Source organism: Lutzomyia longipalpis, chromosome 4 (genome assembly GCF_024334085.1).
Source record: "Lutzomyia longipalpis isolate SR_M1_2022 chromosome 4, ASM2433408v1".
In the NCBI taxonomy this organism is placed as follows: domain Eukaryota; kingdom Metazoa; phylum Arthropoda; class Insecta; order Diptera; family Psychodidae; genus Lutzomyia; species Lutzomyia longipalpis.
Genome location: NC_074710.1, coordinates 17,309,134 through 17,328,696, shown reverse-complemented (window position 1 = coordinate 17,328,696; position 19,563 = coordinate 17,309,134). Strand labels below are relative to the sequence as shown.

Sequence of the window (19,563 nt, the reverse complement as noted above, 5' to 3'; positions counted from 1 at the left end):
TTGAATATTCTAGATTTTTTATGTCAAACGCATAAAAACTTGAAGAAATCCACAAAGATCCGTAAAAAAAACGAGAAAATCGCGAAAAATCGGAAAGAAATCCACAAAGATCCGCAAAAAGCGGGAAAATCGCGATAAATCGCTAAAAAATCCATAAAGACCCCCAAAAAACGAGAAAAGCGCGATAAATCGCAAAGAAATCCACAAAGATCTGTAAAAAAAAACGTTAAAACACCGAAAAATCACAAAGATCCGCAAAAAAAAAACGAAAAAATTGCGAGAAAAACCTAGGAAAACCGCTAAGAAGTTCGCGAATAATCCACGAAAGTCTGTGAAAAATTCCGCGGAAACTGTGAAGAAATTCGAAGGACCTGGGAAGAAATCCACGGAGGATCCACGAAGAATACGTGAAAAATCAAAGGAATCCACGGAGAAAATGCGAAAAACTCCGCGAAAAGCAAAACTATTTTGGATTCCGGAATCATTGGAATCACAATGCGACTAAAACATTGTGTAGTGAAACACCCCTTGGGAGATTTTTCGCCAAGGGGCATACTCATTTTTGCATCATGCCAAGGGAGACAACACTATTGGTGCCATGTATTGAGTACGAAAGAGATGGTGATGTGTTGCAAAATGGCCGCCACGAAGATTGCCGATTTTGGGTAGAAGGTGAATTTTGGAGTGTGTTAGACTTTTTTTTATCAACACTTTTCCAAGGAAAAACCCGTGAAAATAGGGATGTTTTTCATGTAAATACACTGCAAAGATCCCGTGGATAATGGTACGAGTGTATTGGTGATTTTGTGATAGGTTTTGGGGGTGATTTTTGGGTGTTTTTGTTATGTAAAGTGGAAAAAAAAGAAAAGGAAAAGTTTCCCCCATCATGGAGACGCAGAGGAATGGCATACTCATGGTGTGAAAATTTCAACGATTAATTTGTGCATTTTCTCCATTGCGGGGGAAGAAAAAGTGCTGTCGACGGGGGAGTAGAAGGATATTTTGTGGTTGTGCTGCGGAAATTGTGTGTGTAGTGCGTGAAGGAAGTGCCCAAAGGCAGACCCGAACGTAGTGTGCGTGTTGGGAACGGAGGAGCAGAGTTTTTTCTGTTGGCGCAGAGTTTTTTTCGGGGCACGGCTAAAGGACTCTCAGCTGTGTTTTAGTGGTAAAGGGATAGTGCGGGGTGCTGCAGGGGCTTTGTTGTGTGTGCAGGAAGGCCCCCCGGAGGGGCTACACACCACCGTACGCGTGTGGATTGTGCAGGAAAATGGATACCAGCACCCACGTTCCAGCCACTGACGGACTTTTTTCTTTGTGATTCCACTGACGCAGCCCCGTGAAGAAAATGTAAGTTTTTCACGCCTCCCCGGGGGCTCTCTCCGTGCCTTCCGGAGGGTGTTTTCTGTAGCCCCTTTTGGGGCCATTCATACGGTGTGTGTGTGTGTGTGCGGCAAAGTCAAAAATGGTGGGTCATTTTGGAGCTTTTCTCGCCAAAAGAAGAGAAGCAGCAGCAGCAGCAAAAAAAACCTCAACGCGACTTGCTTTGTTGTTGGGGCCGAAAGTCTCGCGTTCTTGCAAATTTTTTTTTCGTGGCTCCTCCATTGTTTCAGGGCGCTCCTCATGCTTCCCAATGAGCGTCACCATCTGCTCCACTTTTCTTGCTCATTCGCACGCGTTGCCCTCAAAAAATCTTCTTCACTGCAAAAAAACAAATTTTGGTGCTCCACAGTAGCCCCAGTGGGTGCCCCCTCTTCGCCCAACGTATGGCCTAAATCTCAATCGTCTATTCACATGGCAAAATCTCCTGACCTAGATTTCAGCATCTCCTTGAACTACTACCCCCAGGAACCTCCACCCACACCCTTCGTTCAAAGCCTACTATTGCAAAAAATAATTAAATGCTTAAAACTAATGTTGACTCAAATTTACCGTATTGTGACGCAGAAAAAGACTAATTGAGACTCAATTCCATTATTTAGACTCAATTTTTAACTAATGTAGATTCAGCCTTTAAAAAGAAAATTAGCCCATCGTAAAATGTCGAATAAATGATAAATTTTGCACCCCAAAAAGGATCTCTATATTCACTCTAAAATTGGAACGATTCGGCGCACTGATGACCTTCCCAAATGCACCAAAATGCAACTCTTTGCCACTTCCGCTTCCACCCACCAGCACCCGTCTCTCCTCTCTCCACCCACCCACCTAAAAGAGGAATCCCAGGGAATTTGCCCCAATCGCCCTTCTCATTACTTCTTCACTGCACCTCCTCCAGTCACGAAAAAACAATCTCACGGCAATTAATTACAAACTCGTGGCATTATGCAATTATGCTTCGTTTTTTTTTTACTTCTTGTGCAGAAAGATTCCTCCAGTAGTGTGAGAATTTGCAACGAAAAAAAATTAATTTCATTGTGGGGCACAATGAGACACCCCCTCCTGCTACTTCAACGTGGCCTATATAAGACAATAAAATTAATTTTTTAATGAAATGAGCAATTTTGGGGAAATTTTGCGGAGAAATTAAAGGTAATTTGCAAGCATGGAGAGGCTAAAATTTATGTAGACTTGAGGAGAAATTTTTGAAATGAAAGAAATTTTGTTTCATTAAAAGTTTAATCATTTTTGATGATTTCTTTGATGATTTGGTTGATTTTGAATGGAATACAAGAATTCTCAAGAGATGGCGCTAGTTGTTTTAAAGAAAATGCAAAGCCTTTATATACATAGAAGGAAGAGAAATCTTTTTATCTATTTGTTTTATTATATTCTGCATAAATAAAATTATGTTAATATACAAAACATTAAATGGTTTAAATTAAATGGTTTAATGGGTTGCTTTTATTGTGCAATAAAAACAAATAATTATCACCACAGATGGCGCTAATAGCTCTAGAGAATACTATCTTAGTAAAGTTTTTTTTATATACAAAGTATTTTCACAATTTGTAAATGCACAAGCAGATGCAAAAATAAAAAAAACAACAATTTATTAATCATCAATCTCCTATCAATGTTCTTTTTTTTATAATTTTGTAAAATTATTGAATAAAATTAAATAAAAATACTTATTTTCTAACATTAAAAAATTTGTTTTTCTAAATGAAAAATTGCGCCATCTATTGATTTTTCCTATTTGATTTTGAAGACATGCCAATTTAACGAATTAATTTGCAACATTTCGCGGATTAGAACTTTCTTCATCAGGTCATGATTTAAAAGAAAATCTTCGATTGTGTCGCCTCTGTCTGCAAGTAGCTTATTTACTTTTGAACTTCTTCAAGTCTGCAATGGGAAAGAATTTTTTTGCTCTCTCACAGAACAGACTGTGGTGCCTTATGTGCTTGTATAAGCTTGCTAAATTATTTACCTAGGTCAATAATCTGCTTCCGACCAAAAGTTTATCAATTTTTTCCCCTCATTCTATTGGGAATGTTTATATTTTTTCTCTCTTTCTCCTTCTGCTCTCCTTCTTCAATTTTTTCTGATCTTTTTTTTGTTGTAAATTCTATTCTATTTTCTCTCTTTAGAATTGACAAAAAAAGAAGAGAATTTCACGCGCGTGTAGGTATTTTATTACAATGCGCGCAAAATGGGAGGTCGTGATGGGTTAATTGCGTGGGTGTGATTTGAGCTGCAACAGCGGAAAATTGAGTCTTCAAGAGAGTGCTAAAAATTGCCTCAAAATCGCAATGTGTGTGCGTCTCATATTTTAGGGAAGGAGGCCCCACATGAGGGGGCAAGCGGGGTGTGGGGGAGTATTTATTGAAATTAGCACACGAGGAAACCATTGAATATTTCAACCAGCACTAATTTATGCATTCTCAGGCGATGATTTTATCATTCTCACTGTGATTCTCTTCTCTCTCTCTTTCTTTCTTTTTTCTTGTATTTTAACTTTATTCTTCGCCTGTCTTTTAGGTTTTGTTTGTTTCACTGTCAGAGAGTTATTTTTATTTATTTTGTTTTTCTTAAGACAGACAAAATGTCGTTTTCTTCACATGAAAAAATAAATAAATAAATAAAATACTTTTTTGATTGATTTTCATGGAATAAAAGAGAAGAAAAAAATTGTTCAATGGACATTTAATTAATTGAATTTTATTTACAATGTACAATAAAATAAAATTGCCGGATATAGAGCGTTGATATGTTATGTATGTATATAAAAATATATATATAATTTACAAATCACACGTCTAGTTGGAAAGCCATTGTTGTGAAATATGTTATACCTCCGTACCTACCTGAATGAGTGCTGTGCGGAGCAATTTTATTCAATTATAATTTATTTATTATTTAGTAACCTTGACACGTGCGCAAGTAGTTAAACGTAACAATTATTTAATGGTAACATTTATTACCTACAAATATATATAATGCTAATTTTTCCTATTTACATCTTCTAACTAGACTTTTATCGCCAAGTTTTTCTATTCTTAATCAATTTACACGGAGAGCTTTTGAGAGAGGGAGAGAGCGAGAAAAGTCATTCAGAGCAGAATAAATTGCAAATTGAGGTGTAATAAATAGACGTAAAGAGTGCAAATGGAGACATTTTTTCTCATTTTTTTTAATGTAATTTGCATTTCTATTACTCTCAATTTTACACAGTTATTTGAATTTTATTAAAAATACAACGAAAAATTTAATTTAAATGTGAATTTTATTGGCAAAAATTAATAATTAATTAATTTAGAGAAAGTTTTATTATAATTCTTATTTTCATTTAGTAATTGAAAGTTTTTGCTGATATTGAATTTGCATTATATGAAACAGAAAATTTTCTTTTGCAGCATATTGAAATTTGAACTTCCTAACTGTTCTAGGAATTGGCTGCTGTGGTTAAGAAAATTGTTACAATGGAAATAGAATTTTATGCAATAGATCGAAATTTTAATTTTCTTACTATTCTATAACTGAAATTTTTATTAAAAATTAATGTAAAAGTCTTTTCAAGATGGCCGCTTGATTTATCTTTAATTTTAAAATAAATAAATCACTAGAAGAATTTCCCGAATGGAATCTCTAGCATGTTTAGAACTATCTAAGGAAAAACTAGGTTATATAGAACGGGAATGAGAGCAATGAGCATATGCTTCAATAGATCTTTTCATTGGTTTATTAATACAAGTTTAACTCAGATTTGTCGGCTTTAAGGACAAACAGATTAATAAACTTTATCATTATTTTTCTATTGTGTTTTGTTCCATTTGTTACAATCCTTATGATGCATATGCTTCGTGTATAATATGTACTGCAAATTATCGTACATTGAATGCATCTGCTGCATTTTACGCACATTTCCTGCATGACACAAAATTGTCTTCATTTTGGGCAAATATTGGGCAATCAGAATACATATTGAGGCAGGAGAAGCTTAAGTGCAGAAGCCGCGTGTGTGCATGTGTGCAATGAAAGAGGCGGGAAGAAATTGCTATAATATAGTGAAGAGGAAATAAATGACGCAGTCCCCAAACAAAAACACCTGTCAATTTGAATTTTATCCGGTTTACGCCTCTTCCAAGCTTTTTTCTGGGACATTTTCTTCTCTTAATTTTTGCTTTAATACCCCACCAACTTGGTCAATGTAGAAATTATGAATTTTTAATTCCCCTTTTTATCTTTTGTTGAATTTTAATTTATTTTGCATAAAAATATGATAAATTGCTCGAAAAAAATGATCAAATTGTAAAGGTGGAATAGTTTACACGTAAAGAATGATATGAAGCATATGTCGCAACACAAAAAGAAATCTCATTTTTTCCAATAAATTGTCGTGGGAAAGAAGGAAGAAATTGATGACTTAGCTTATTTATAATTTAGTAATTCTGATGGTTATACTACAACTTTACCAAAAAGGGGGGTGGAAGGGATGCCTGCAACCCCTTTTTGTATTAAAGGAAAATTTTCCTTCATATTTAATGACAATTTAAGCGATAATCCAACGATAATATTCATGTAGAAACATATATTATAGGTTCTTTCTAAATACAAAGTGATGGATTAGAGTGTGGCGGAAGGGGGGCAGGGGGGGTGCGGGGATGGGAAGGTAATGTGAGAAAATAGATTCGTGTATAAAAATGGTAATTTTTGTTTTTATATGACGAAGGGTGGTGGTCGGAGGTCCCACAATGTATGTATATAAAAAACATTAACGCTCACTCTCTTCTCTTCAATCATTTTATTGACTGCCCTCAGTCACGCGGCTTTGTTGTTAAAGGTACCACCATTGAAGGGAAAAATAAATAAATAATGCATCAAATTTGTGAACTTTCTGAACTTATGATTTTTTAATTATTATTTCCATGACATAAACCTCTTCCTCCAATCATTTTACGATATATCCGATGATAACTAGTTTTTGACAGAATATAGTAGAGCTGTTGCTAGAAGGGAAAACTTTGGAACGTGATTTTAATTGAGAAAAAATCTAGTTAGGATAGTTTTACTCGGAGTCTCGAAGTTATTGTAAATTTTGCATTCCAGGTGAATTTTTATTTAAAAAAAAAATACAAAGTATCCTAAAAAAAACTGTTAAAGACTTGGGAAGTCTCTCTCCATTTGTGAACATATGTCCATATAGAACTAGCCTAACTCAAAATAATTCACAACCTGTATTTCCAAAATTAATCTGTTTGAGAAGGAATTTTGCAAGAATAAAATCTAATTATTTCAACAACAAAAACGGTTAAGATAGTTTTACTCGGAGTATTTAATATGAATTTTTAATGAAATATTTACAAAACATTTTTTAAAAAAAAATGTCTGTTTAAGAATTTGAATGCTTAAATCGAATAATTTCCGACAAATTAAAAAAAAAAGTACGTTTCCATGTAAAAATAGCCTAACTCTAAAAAATTCACAAATTTCAACACAAAAAATAGTTTAGTGTGAGAAGGAATTTTACAAGAATAAATTTTAATTATTTCAATAAAAAAAGTTAGGATAGTTTTACTTGGATTATTTTATTATTTGAATTTTTGATGAAAAATTTACAAAGCATTAAAAAACGTCTGTCTAAGACTTGGAATGCATAAATCGAATAATTTCCGACATAATTATTTTCAAAAGAAACGTGTCCATGTAGGACTAGCCTAACTCTAAAAAATCACTAATTTCAACACAAAAAATCGTTTAGTTTGAGAAAGAATTTTGCAATAATAAATACTAATTTTTTAACAAAAAAAAAAATCGAGAGAAAAAATGTGAATGATCGCGAACGTCGCAACAAAACACTATGTATGTATGCCAGAGATTTATTTATAATGGTGGAATTGTGGCATGTAGAGAAGAAAAATATATATAAATGTGTCTATTATGTATAAAGTATGATAGATAGGCGTATAGAAGAAAAATAAATTTCGAAAAGGCGATATTATTCATTAAATGTGTGATGAACCATTTCAATACTGAATGACCCAAAACACAAAACATTTATGATGCCTTTTTGTGGGTAAATCACGGTTGTTTGGGGACGATCTTTTGACACTCTCTCACGCGCAAATGTACATACATACATTACGCTCTACTAAAAGATGCGGAATAAGGAATAAAATAAATAAATTTTGCTATTGAGAGCACACACAGGGAAGCAAAAGGAAAAAAAAAGAGAGAAGTTCTTCTGATTAAAGTGAGACAGGAAAATACTGTGTGCAATGCTGCAAAAAAGCGACTACCCCGTGATCTCTCAGCTTTAGTCAGGCACCGAAAAAAAGTTTAATCAGCAAAATGATGAGCAAAAGAGGAAAAAGATCAAGTGGCGGGAGATGTCAAATATTTTATTACATTGAGTTGATAGCCTCTGGTGATCAAAGGGTCTCCATTTTCCATTTTTTTTCATGTTTAAATTCTTATTTATTAATTGATAAGTAAAAAAGCAGCTTTTTTGCACTGCTGTCTCATAGCCCCCAGTGTGGCACGAGCGTTATTTTATTGTTGTTTCATTGATATTCTCGCACATGTAATGCTGCGCAGAAGAAATTGACGCGATAACAATAAGAAAAAAGAATGAGAAGGAAAAAAGTTCAATAAGGACGGTGATGCGTAAAAATAGGCCGAATGTAGGGAAAAATAATGATTTTTATTTGGAGTCTTTGAGAGGTGTTTTTGCTGTTTGGTTGTAGTCTCAGCTAAAGTTAAAAAGTTAAAGCTAAAGGGTAGATTCTGGTAAAAATCTTTTCATTTCTAACAACTTAAAAGTTTGTCGTAAGATTTTGACAGATTAGTGTTTTTAATTCGTTTTGTTGTCGTTCTATAAAAGAAAAGTAAATAATGCTGGAAAAGTTTTTTTTTTCTTTAAATTCAATTAAAGAAAGAAATAAAATGTCAAAATCTTATAAGATTTTTCCCAGAATACCAAAAATCTAACATTTGACGAATTACAAGAAAAGAAAAGAAAGGATTTATATCAGAATCTATCTCAAAATTTGTTTTTTTATCAGTTAAAAAATCAATTTATATTTTTTATAATTGTTTGAAAATAAATTGAAGAAAAAATAATGTTTAAAAAGAATTTTATGTAGTTTTTTTTTTTACTTAAATTTCTTTACTCAACTAACGCCATCTTTCGTTTATTTTTCGTCTAGAAATTCGTTTAAAATCGTTTATATATCGAATTTTTATACGTTGTATTTTTATACGTACCTAAAGAAGAAAAGAAGAAATAATAAAGAAAAGCGCTTATAGAAGAGAAAAAGAATATTTTATCTTCTAATGTTATTTTATTCTTAACTTACAAATAAAAGTTTTTTCTTTAATTCAAATTAATTTATATTTATCGGTCTGTTTGAACCATCTAACCTTGTTTTTGAGGCTATTCCAGCGCCATCTCTTGTTTTCTTTTTTTTTTTTCAAAAAGAACTATTTTATATGTTTGAAAATCACAAGGAAATAAAAAAAATCGAATTATCTTTTATTTCCTTCGCCTTGTTTTTGCCCTCTATCGGCTATTTGATACTTCATTTAGCGCCATCTGTTGTATTAATTATTTATTTAAAAAAAAATCACTAAATTAGGAGGTCCACCCCCTCTTACAGTAATGTTTATTAGAACAATGAAGGAGAAAATAAAGAAAATTAAAAAATAATAGGTAAAAAAGATCATAAAGTAATAAAATAATAATAAATAAAACGCTCTAAAAAAGAGGAAAAGAATATTTTATCTTCTATTTTTATTTAATTCTTAACTTTATAAATAAAAGTTTTTTCTTTTATTCAAATTCTTTCATCTTTATCGGTTTATTTGGACCATCTATCGTCGTTTTTGAGGCTATTCCAGCGCCATCTCTTGTATTCTTTTCTTCAATGTTGATGTGAAAATTTCTTAACCTTTGTCCCATGTTTATTTATTTGTTTAGAAATCACAAAGAAATAAAAGAATAAATTCGAATTGTCGTTCATTTTCTTTGCTCTATTGCCGCCCTCTATTGGTTATTTGGTAAATAATATAGCGCCATCTGTTGTCTATTTTATTTGCAATTAAAAGACAATTTTTTAAACACTTTTTTTTAAAACATTTCTTTCTCTTTCAATTGCAGTTGAGGAGTATGGAAAAGGCGAAAGCCTATATAAAGAACGAACTGAGAGGCTCCCTGGCACAGGCAGAGTCTCCGGCACATCATGGTGCTTCGGGGCATCCACAGCAGCAGCAGCAGCAGCAACAGAATGAATGTGCTGACAATGCTATGACGATATGTTTTGTTTGTGGCGTTCGGGGTGTTTTGGAGCAGTACCCATTGCGTGTACGCCCCAATCCGGAGCGCCCCAATGAGCCAAATTTCCCTTTCCTCGAGAGTCACGAACCCCCAACGGGATTGCCGCCGGTGTCGGCATCGCAACCCATTGTACGCGCCTGTTTGCTCTGCTTTAAGCTCCTCATGAAGCAATGGGAGAGTCATGAGCGCGATGGGCGCCCCTATACGCAGCGTCTGTATCATTTGAAGCGTGTCGACGGGAAGGGGTACGTGGGGGCGGATATGTCGGTACAGGGGGAGTATGCAGCACAAATATTGGGCTTAAGTACGGAGCATTTGGGTAGTGGGCAGCCGTATCAGCAGTACAGCGTGCAACGGGATTCACGACCAACATCGCGTGATCCGCAGCATCATGCACCGTACCCCGCGCAAATGGTGGCACGTAATGAGAGCCCCATTCGTCCCACATCGCGCAATGAGTCTCCGGTGTCAAAGGAGGCAGCTGCCTACTACAAACGTACACCCGACATGTACAATCGACCGTCCAGCAGGAATGAGAAGATCCCCACACCAACGTCACGTCCTGTTTCACGGGAGAATATGAGTGCTGGTGGTGCCCCGCCGGGGCAACGTGGAAATTCCTATGACGGCATAAGCATAAGACCATCGTCATTTGCACATCATAAATACAAACTCGGCTCATTGGGGTATATGAGTGCAACAGGGGGTGGTGGCATGGACATGCAGCAGCAGCAGCAGCAGCAGCTGCAATCACACCTGAAGACACAATCTCCGTATACGCTTCAACCGTCACCGGGGCCATTTCAGCAGGACGAAGAGGGGGCCCTTGATCTGCGGAATACATCATCACGTAGCTCCGATTCATCGTCAACGATGCCCTCGGCAACGGATATACTCGATCTCTCGATGCCCGATAAGAATTCCATGACTGAGGTGTGCTACGTGTGTGGGGAGGAGTATCGCCGTGGGAGTCTCACGGAATTGAGTACGGTTATGCCGAAGGAGCCAAAGGATCGTGATAAGCCGTACTTTCCAATTTTTGGCGAGCAACACCCACGACCGGCACGTTCGAGGCCAAAAGATCCAAAAGGAATGATTCAGGCATGCAAACTCTGCTATCAGCATATGCTTCAGCAGTGGCATCATTTTCAGGTAATTTTTACTTTATTTTTATTCTTTCATTCTTGTTCCGAAAAATTATGAAATTAAATAATATTTGAATTTGGCGCGTGCACTCAAAGTGGTGAATTTGAGTGGTGAAAATGAAATGATTTGGCCGCAAAAATGACAGGATCGCATTTAGAAGGCAGTGTACGGATGCAAACATGCTTGCTCCGTAATAAAGTGTAATTTTATCACGTAAAATACGGAAATTTCATAATTTGTTTTTTTATTTATATTTTATTTTTATATTTGTTTTTTTTTTGTATGAATAAAATTTTAAATGATGGATGAAATACTCACGGAAAAAAACTCACAAGATGGCGCCTTTTGAGTTATTTATTTCAGCGCCATCTTTTGGGTATTTATAATGGTGTTTAATGGCGCTAATTCAACACAACAATGTTTAAGGCATTTCTTATTACGTTTTAATTGCTCAAATTGCAATTTAATATCAAAGTAGAGGGAAAAACTTAAAAACACTTAAAAAAAAATATTTCTACTAGATGCCGCCAAAGAATATACAATTACGCCATCTCTTGGGAGAGTTAATTGACATTTAACAAAAAAAATGTACAGGTAAGCTGACCAAGCTTACGAGAGCTGTGTTTCTTTCAGTGTACCAATTTTGTGAGAGCAAACTAGAACGCGAATTAATTTAAATACGCGCAAAGTCGGGGAAAGTTGAAAAGTCATACCCTGAGAAATCTTTAGAAGGCCATATCTCGAGAACGGATCCATAGATTTTCATAAATTTTTTTTTTGTTTGAAAGGTCTTGAAGTCAGCTATAACATATCGAAAAATGAAAAAAATTTATGTCGCCATTTTCGAAAAATTCGAGTTCGAAATTTTCGAAAACTTTGTTTTCGATTTTAGCGCCTCTTGCGGACATTTTTCGAAGTTGCAATGTTCTAGACATTTGTAGGGTTTATCGAAACCTTTCATTTGCGCTTGAGTTGATCAAGATCGGACTTGTAGAACCCGAGATATGACATGCCAACTTTGGAAGGCTATATCTCGAGAACGGATCCATAGATTTCCTTCATTTTTGGCATGAAGTTAGATAATATGGTCAGCTACAACATATCAAAAAATGAAAAAAATTTATGTCGTCGTTTTCGAGATATTCATCGAAAACTCATCGAAAATTTTGTTTTTGATTTTTGGCCCCCTAGCGGTCACTTTTGAAACTTCGGATGTTTTAGAGAGTTGTAGGGTTTGTTGAGATCTTTCATTTGAGCCCGGGTTGATCAAAATCGGTCAAGCCGTTTTCGAGTTATGGTCGATTTTCGATGAAAAATTGTGGCGGCCATATTGACTAAACGGCTTGACCGATTTTCGAAAATGAGGTATCGTTGGAAAGCTCTTGATGGGCCCTACAACATATCAAAATTTTGAGGTTATCCAAAATGGCGGTCGGAGGGGTGGGGGGGTGGATTTGACTTCATAATCGGATTTCTTCAGGTCGATATTTAAACTTTGCCGTTTACCGCAAGTCTCTATCTATCACCGTTCTCTTGCAATTTAAGTTTAGAATCCGGAGGGCCGGACGGACGGCCGGCCGGCCGGAAAAAACTTATTTTTGGCGCATACGTTTTTTGGAATGTGGGGACCCTAATTCGTGCTCATCCCAAGTTTGAGCCCGATCTGACGACTTTCGATTTTGCTCGGTACACAAAAGCTGTGTCTGAAAGAAACACAGCTAAAATTAGGTACTTAACACAGTTTAATTCAAACTAAATGGAAATCAAAGGATATGAAAAAAAAGGAAAATTCATTTAAAAAAACGAAACTAAAATATGATGAATTTTGGATTAATTTAGTGCCATCTATTGAGTGATTTTGAACTTTTCTAATGATAAAAGTTTAACAAGTTCAATTTTTTTAAATACTACTTTTTTGTTGAAAATCCAAATAGAAATTCATGTGATCAAGAAAAATCAAGAAAAAAGCAATAATTGTTTTAAAAAAAAGTCTCAAAATATGACATTTTGAGAAATTTTACTTCAATACAATGGCAAAATTTCATTGAATACAGTTGTTAATTGATTACGATTTGTTTGCTTTCACCAGCTCAAATTGTAAATGAAAATCTAAGAGAATTAAAAGTGGAAAATTCTCTAACAAATATTCCATAAATGACCCCTTTATTTTTTTAACGCCATCTGTTGAGCAATTTCGATCTCTATTAATGACATAAGTTTATTAAATACATTTTTGTTGAATATAAATCTCAACGTTAAAAATCTAAATGAAAATTCATGTGCATAAATAAGAAATAAAATGAAACAAGATGGCATTTTTTGAATAAATTTTTAGTGCCACCTAGTGAAGAAATTAATTCTTATTAAATAACAAATAAAATACAGTTGATCGTGATTTTTGGTTCAAAATCTAGAATAGACCAATAATGTTTTTTTTTTAGTCTTTAAACATTAAAAACTTTACTTTTTTTTTGATAAATTCTTCACGCGTCTCATTTTATCATGAGAAAACTTTTTCCTTTCAAGAATTTAAAAATAAAAACTAAAAGATAAAATAGAGCTGCATTTATTTGTGCAAGTGCTGTGTGTGTACAGTACAGAGAATGAGATATTCTTCATAACGTTCTTAAGCTCTAAAAGGAGTGTGATAAGTTCCCATAGAGCCGCGCAAGGTGGGGGGCTGTGTGTGAGGCGGAAGGAGTAAAATGATAAGCAAACAACATACAATTACAAGTTGAGTGTTTTTAAATGAGATAATTATATTAAAGGAAATTTGATTATAATCTGGTTTAGACCGGTGTCCGTGCGAGTTTTTTCTTCTACTTCTGGCAGACAGTCTCTGTGTGTAAATAAAAGTTGTTCAAACTGTCTCATTTCTTTCTTTCTGTTTTGGGTTTCTTCTCAATTGTTGTGTGCAAAGTGCCAAAGGGGAGAGGAATGCATGTAGGACGTCTTGATAGCGTGATCTTCTTTCTCTCTATATCAAATACTTATTATGTATGAGAAGAAGAAAGTTAACAAGCAAATTATTGCCCCCTTCTGCCCTTTTTTTTGGCACAAGAGAAGAATCTTTATTGAGAGAATTTTCATTGAGAATTTTTGAATATTTTTTTCTTGTTGAGATTTTTTTTTCTTTGAGTTGAGAAGCATCATGAAGATGAGAGTGAGGGAGGAGGTCTATTAGTAACACCACAACATTCCCCAAACATTCTATCCGTAACACAGGCCGCGAGTTAATAATGTTTATAGTAAAACACGGTACAAAAATAGCATCGTTGAGTGTTTAAGATTCCAAGATCACACAGTGTGCGACAACTAACATCATATAGTGCAAGTAATTTAATTAATTTAGCGTTTAATATTTTTAAATTGTTTTCTCATCTTTTTTGCATTCTTCACTCTTCTCTTTGGTCTCTCATCTCCCATTCACTTTGATTTTCGAGCTATTAATGGCATTAAAATTCACGATCAATGGTGTTTGATCTGTTTGATGAATTTTTGCCATTAAATGGAAGTTTAATTTCTCAATAGATGGCGCTGATAATTATCCAAAAATGAATTACAAAATGAAATGGGTCAAAATTGTTCTGTGATAGAGGATCTCTTTACATGAACGGTGAATAAAGTATTTTATTAAAAAATTAAATTGAAAAAAAAAACTGCTATAATTTTCTAGCAAAACAAAGGATTTGCCAAGAAATAATCATGACCTAATAGATATTTATAATTCCACTTTGTTTCTTATTTTGTGTTTTCCTATTCATATTTGCCTATTATTAATACTAGAAAATATTACTAAACACATTGAAATAAACTGCTAGAATTTTTTTCTAGTGGTTGTTAAATGAATTGTAATGCTTTATTCTAAACTTATTGCCTATTTTTTTGTAATAAAATAGAAGAGTTTTTAGAAAGATTTTCATGGTTTTCTAGCAGAATTTTGACCTCGTTTTTTAACGATAGTAACGCCCCCACTACTACAAGAACCATCTATTGTCCAACAAATGAACTATAATAATTATTTGAATTATTTACTTTACTACTAATATAAAACAGTCAATGATGCAACGATAGAAGTTTAAAAAATGAAAAAAAAATTGCATTAGAACATGTATCGTTGCATTGTGTGCACAGCACAGGAAATGTTTAATTTGAAGGCCTCGTGTCAAATCTCTTTTACTATATATATGAACATATATAGCATGTATGTAGTAATGGATGCCTCTTACTAAACCAACATAATATAAAAAGTTGAAGATAAGACGAAACTTTTGGGTGATATCACGAGATAAATAAATTTGAAATGAAAAAAGAAGAAAAAAGTTTAATTGAGTAACAAATAATATAAACTGAAATTCCATTTTTTTCTGGTTTAAAAGAATTATGTGGAAATGATGAGTAAATTGCAATATGGTGTGTATATGTATGTACAGTACAAATGTTATTTGTATTTCCTCTGGCGATGAGTGGCTAAATGTGTCGAAAGCGGGAAATAGCTCGATTTTGAGAGACATTTACCAGATTTGTCTAGTTTATCGTCTCTGTTCATCGTGTCTCGATTTACCTTTTTTTTTCTTTTGGTTTTTTTTTTTGGTTGAGTGTGTTCAGCTCCGCCAACATCTGCCACCAGCTGACTTCTTACCGCCACTTTTTTTTGCGTGTGGACTTAAACTCATTAAGCTGTCGCTGTTTTTTTTTATTTCATCGTGCGCGCCTCTTTTTTTATTTTTTTTTTCGTTTGACTTTTGTGTGTGGGGTATTGTTATTCATCAGATTCACGTAGGTGATATCGTCAAAAAATTTTTCCACATTGTTGGCATTATAATTTACAAATTCATCGATTATTTCTGGCACATTCTGGTATGAAGCGACATTTTTTTCATCATTCAGAGAAGTTCGGAGAATGTTGTGTTGTTTGGGTAGTGAATTGGTCAGTCATTACACACAGAGCAATTGAGGAGTATTTGTGTGTTTGTGTGGAGAGTTCGGCTTCTCTTTTTTCTGCACTTAAATCATTTCGTGATACACTTGACCTCCGCCACAAACAGCACTCGATTATCACATTAACCTTTTGACATCGTATCGAAAGAGCAGATCTTTGATTCGAACTTTAGCGCACTTCAGCCTCTCGTGTGTGAGAGAGATTCATTCGCGCGATATCACGTCGTTCACATATTGTGAAAAATTTATTTATTCCAATTGGGTGAGAATTTCCATTGATTTTTTTTTGTGTGTTGATTCTTCAATTCCTCTTGTTGGGAATTTTTTTACGGGAGGAGGTCATTTAATGTGAAATGACTCATTTTCGTGACTAACAAAATGCATTTTCTCTTGATTTAAATGAGTCTAAGAGGGGAATTGAGAATTCTCAATAGATGGCGTTAGGAGTCTGAATAAGTTAGCGCTAATTTGCAACGGAGAAAATCACTTTACTTTAAGTAAAAAATAAACTAATATTTTGGGGCAAAAATTTGATCAACAATTTCTTTGCAAAATTTAAAAATTAATTTGTAATAGTTTAGCTATTAGTTTTACGAATTAATTCTGAAATTTATCTAAGACTAACTCTCAAAAGATGTCATTAGTTATTTTCTTGGTTACCCATGAATCCTTAACTTAAACTTTGTCTTTTGTCATGAAAATTTATTTAGAAAAAAATATGTTCAATAATAAATTCTCAATAGATGGCGTTATTTGTCTAATAACTTAGCGCTAATTTGCAACGGAGAAAATCACTTTGTTCTAATTAAACAATAATATGTTTTTGAGCATTAACTTGATCAATGATTTGCTCACAATGTATGAAAATTAATGGAAATTCATTAAAAAAAAATATTCAAAAATTTTACTTAAAAACTCTCAAAAAATGTCGTTAGTTATTCATAACAAAAACTAATAACTATAATCTTCATTCGTGAAAAATTTGCTAATTTTTCTTGATTTACAATTGAGAATTTCTCAAGAAGGATCATAAACGTAAAATTTGTCGTTTAATCCCGAAGAATTAATTTTATAAATTATTTTCAATAATAAACAAAATTCTCAATAGATGGCGTTAGTTTGTTAGCTTTTGTGAAACTTTGGAAGGAAATGGAATTTTTTTCTTGCAAAAATATTCCTTATAAAGCGGTTTTAGCTACAAAATTGCGCATTTCATGGCCATTGACCTACATTCAGATATTTTTTTTTCTTCTTTTTCTTCATTCTGAACCCCATCATTTATATACATACCTAACCAGATATATTGTGTTGAAAACATGAAAATAGAAGAAGAAGAAAAAGCAACAAAAAAAAAACCTCTCAAAGAGACGTGCTAAAAAATAAATTGACTATTATTTGCACATGAAGTGAATTATACTTTCACAAACATTGACAAATAAAATATATTCTACTGCGCGAGACGACATCCCGTCGTTGGGGAGGGGGGGGGCGGACAAAGGTGTGTGAAGAGGTGTATTGTAATAGAAGGAAAATAACTGATGGAAAACCGGCAATGATCAGTTTATCGCGGCAAAATTGGATATATTATTTAAATTTTGTATTGGTTGTATGTACTTATTTACCTATTTATATAGCTGCCAATTTTTCCACAAATGGTTCTCTCTCTCTTTGTGAGTTTACCTGTGTATTGTAGACGAGGTGACAATGAGCAAATAAAAGAAAACGGTTGAATGGGTGTTGTGTTATTTAGTTTTTTTTTTTTAGTTTTCTTTTGAAAATGAATATTTAGAAAAATTATTTAGATCCAATTTACAAATCTATTAGCAAGGATGCCATTGACGCAAATGTCTCAATGGTCACGATGGGAGAAAAATTAAGAAAATAAATTTTGGGAATGAGAAGAGATATTTTCTCTTTGAGCATGAAAAAAATAAATAAAAATTCTCTTTCAGGCCCACAATGTTCCTGATAGTGAACGACATTACAAATTGAGGAAGCGCCCAGCATCAGTTGGGGAACGTGAGAGGGCTACCTTTGTGTGCTATACGTGCGGCACTGACAGCCCCTCATCGCAACTGAGGCTCGTCTATTGCTGCCCAAATGCCGAACGTGAACCATACTATCCATTCATAAAGACACTAAAAGCCTTTCCCAATGCTAGTCCTATCAGTCCGCAGGGTGAGTAAATTGTATATTTATTATTATTATCATTAAATTTTAGGCTTATTTTTCATTTTAAAGAGATTGAAAATATGTCAAAGGGAGAAATTCACAAGTAAGACAGACTTAAGTTTTCTTAAATTAAAAAAAAAAAAAAACTTAAAATTTCCTAAAAAAATAAGATTTTTAAGTTTTATTAAGCGAAACATTTTTTTATAATTTTCTCTGATCGTCTTCGGGGATCGAAATTCGTAAAAATCATTTAAAAGAAAATGCAATTAGCTCAATTCTTAAAAATCTTAAATTTTTCCTAATAAATCTGAAGTTTTTTCTTAAGAAATCCTAAGAAAACTTATGAAAACTAAAGAGTCTTAAGAAAACTTTAGTGTTTCCTAATGAATTTTAAGTCTGTCTGAATAGTGAATTTTACCCTACAGAATTGATAAAAAAAAATTGAAAGAATTTTCAATTTCAGACCTTTAAAAATTGAATGGGTCTCAATAAAAAAAAAAAAAATAATAAAAATTCTTAAAGAACCTTTTTTTCCAAGAATTTTTGGTAGATAAAATTAGGGACCTTAAAAAATTCTAAAGGTATTTAAATTCTTAATATTTTCTGAATTCTGAATAAACGGAATTATTGTTTAAGAAACATTGGTGAGAATTTTGTAATTTAAGATTTTAGCATAGATTTTTTGGAGATTTCAGCAGAATAAAGTTATCGTTTTATCCGTTTTTTTATTACAGTAATTAACAAACGAAAGTTTGACGAATATTTAAAGCAAATAAACAATGTTTTATTGCCTCCAAAAACAAGATCTAATTAAAATTTCTACAAGACGTTGAAAGGTTGTTAAAAGTATCCATATGCGTTAGTTTATGCGCAACAGATTTTTATTTTCTGTTTTTTCTTCTTTAAATTTTTTAGTTAGAATGGCTAGAATTTAATGAAGAGAAACTAATAACTATACTTACGTGACTTAATAAAAGATGTTTACAACTAAATAAAACCAGTTGTGTCCTAATTAAAAAAAAGCATTAAATTGAAAAAAAATTAGGCCATCTGATAAATATATAATTTATAAAATACTTAACTTTTTATTAGTCTTTTTATGAAGCTTTTTTTTAGAGCTTCAAGGATAAGTTTGTTTTGTTTTTTGGAGGTAGGAATCTTGTTAAAAAGGAAAGATTTTAAATCTTTTCTTATAATTTAACATTTCCATGGTGTAGTGGTAACGTCAATGGGTCAATATTTGTATTGATTTATTCGACTAGTGTGGAGATTGATGGGTTCAAAACTCAGGATGGATTTTTTTACAAAATACTTTTTTTTTCAATTAATTTTTGGAACTGATTAGGGGATACAAGCTACTAATTATTTGTAATTATAACGTTTATTTTTGTTTTAAATTCTTCATAATTTACTTCTTTTTTAGTATTTAAAATTGAGCTTTAATTTTTTAAAACTATATAACTTTATTGAATTTTAAATATTTAAACATCAAATTGTGGGATGGAAGAAAATAAAAATCATTTCAAATTGTTCTTCTCATTATTTGGCAGTTAAAAAGTAATTGTGCAAGAAAGTTTATCTTTAATACG

At 33.2% G+C, this 19,563-nt stretch overlaps 1 protein-coding gene across 8 annotated transcripts in view; it reads left to right on the top strand.

Annotated features, from left to right (window-relative positions):
• The first annotated feature begins 627 nt into the window (after positions 1–627).
• LOC129795328 (uncharacterized) overlaps positions 628–19,563 on the top strand; it is a 57,273-nt gene continuing 38,337 nt past the window's right edge. For 5 of the 8 annotated variants that reach the window (XM_055836478.1, XM_055836481.1, XM_055836480.1 and 2 more), the window contains exons 1-3: positions 628–1,347; positions 9,539–10,867; positions 17,755–17,980. In XM_055836478.1, the coding sequence (XP_055692453.1) occupies positions 9,548–10,867; positions 17,755–17,980 (1,546 nt within the window). In that variant the 5' untranslated portion in view covers positions 628–1,347; positions 9,539–9,547. The remainder of the gene's footprint in view (positions 1,348–9,538; positions 10,868–17,754; positions 17,981–19,563) is intronic. The other 3 variants (XM_055836482.1, XM_055836479.1, XM_055836477.1) reach the window with 1 other exon arrangement.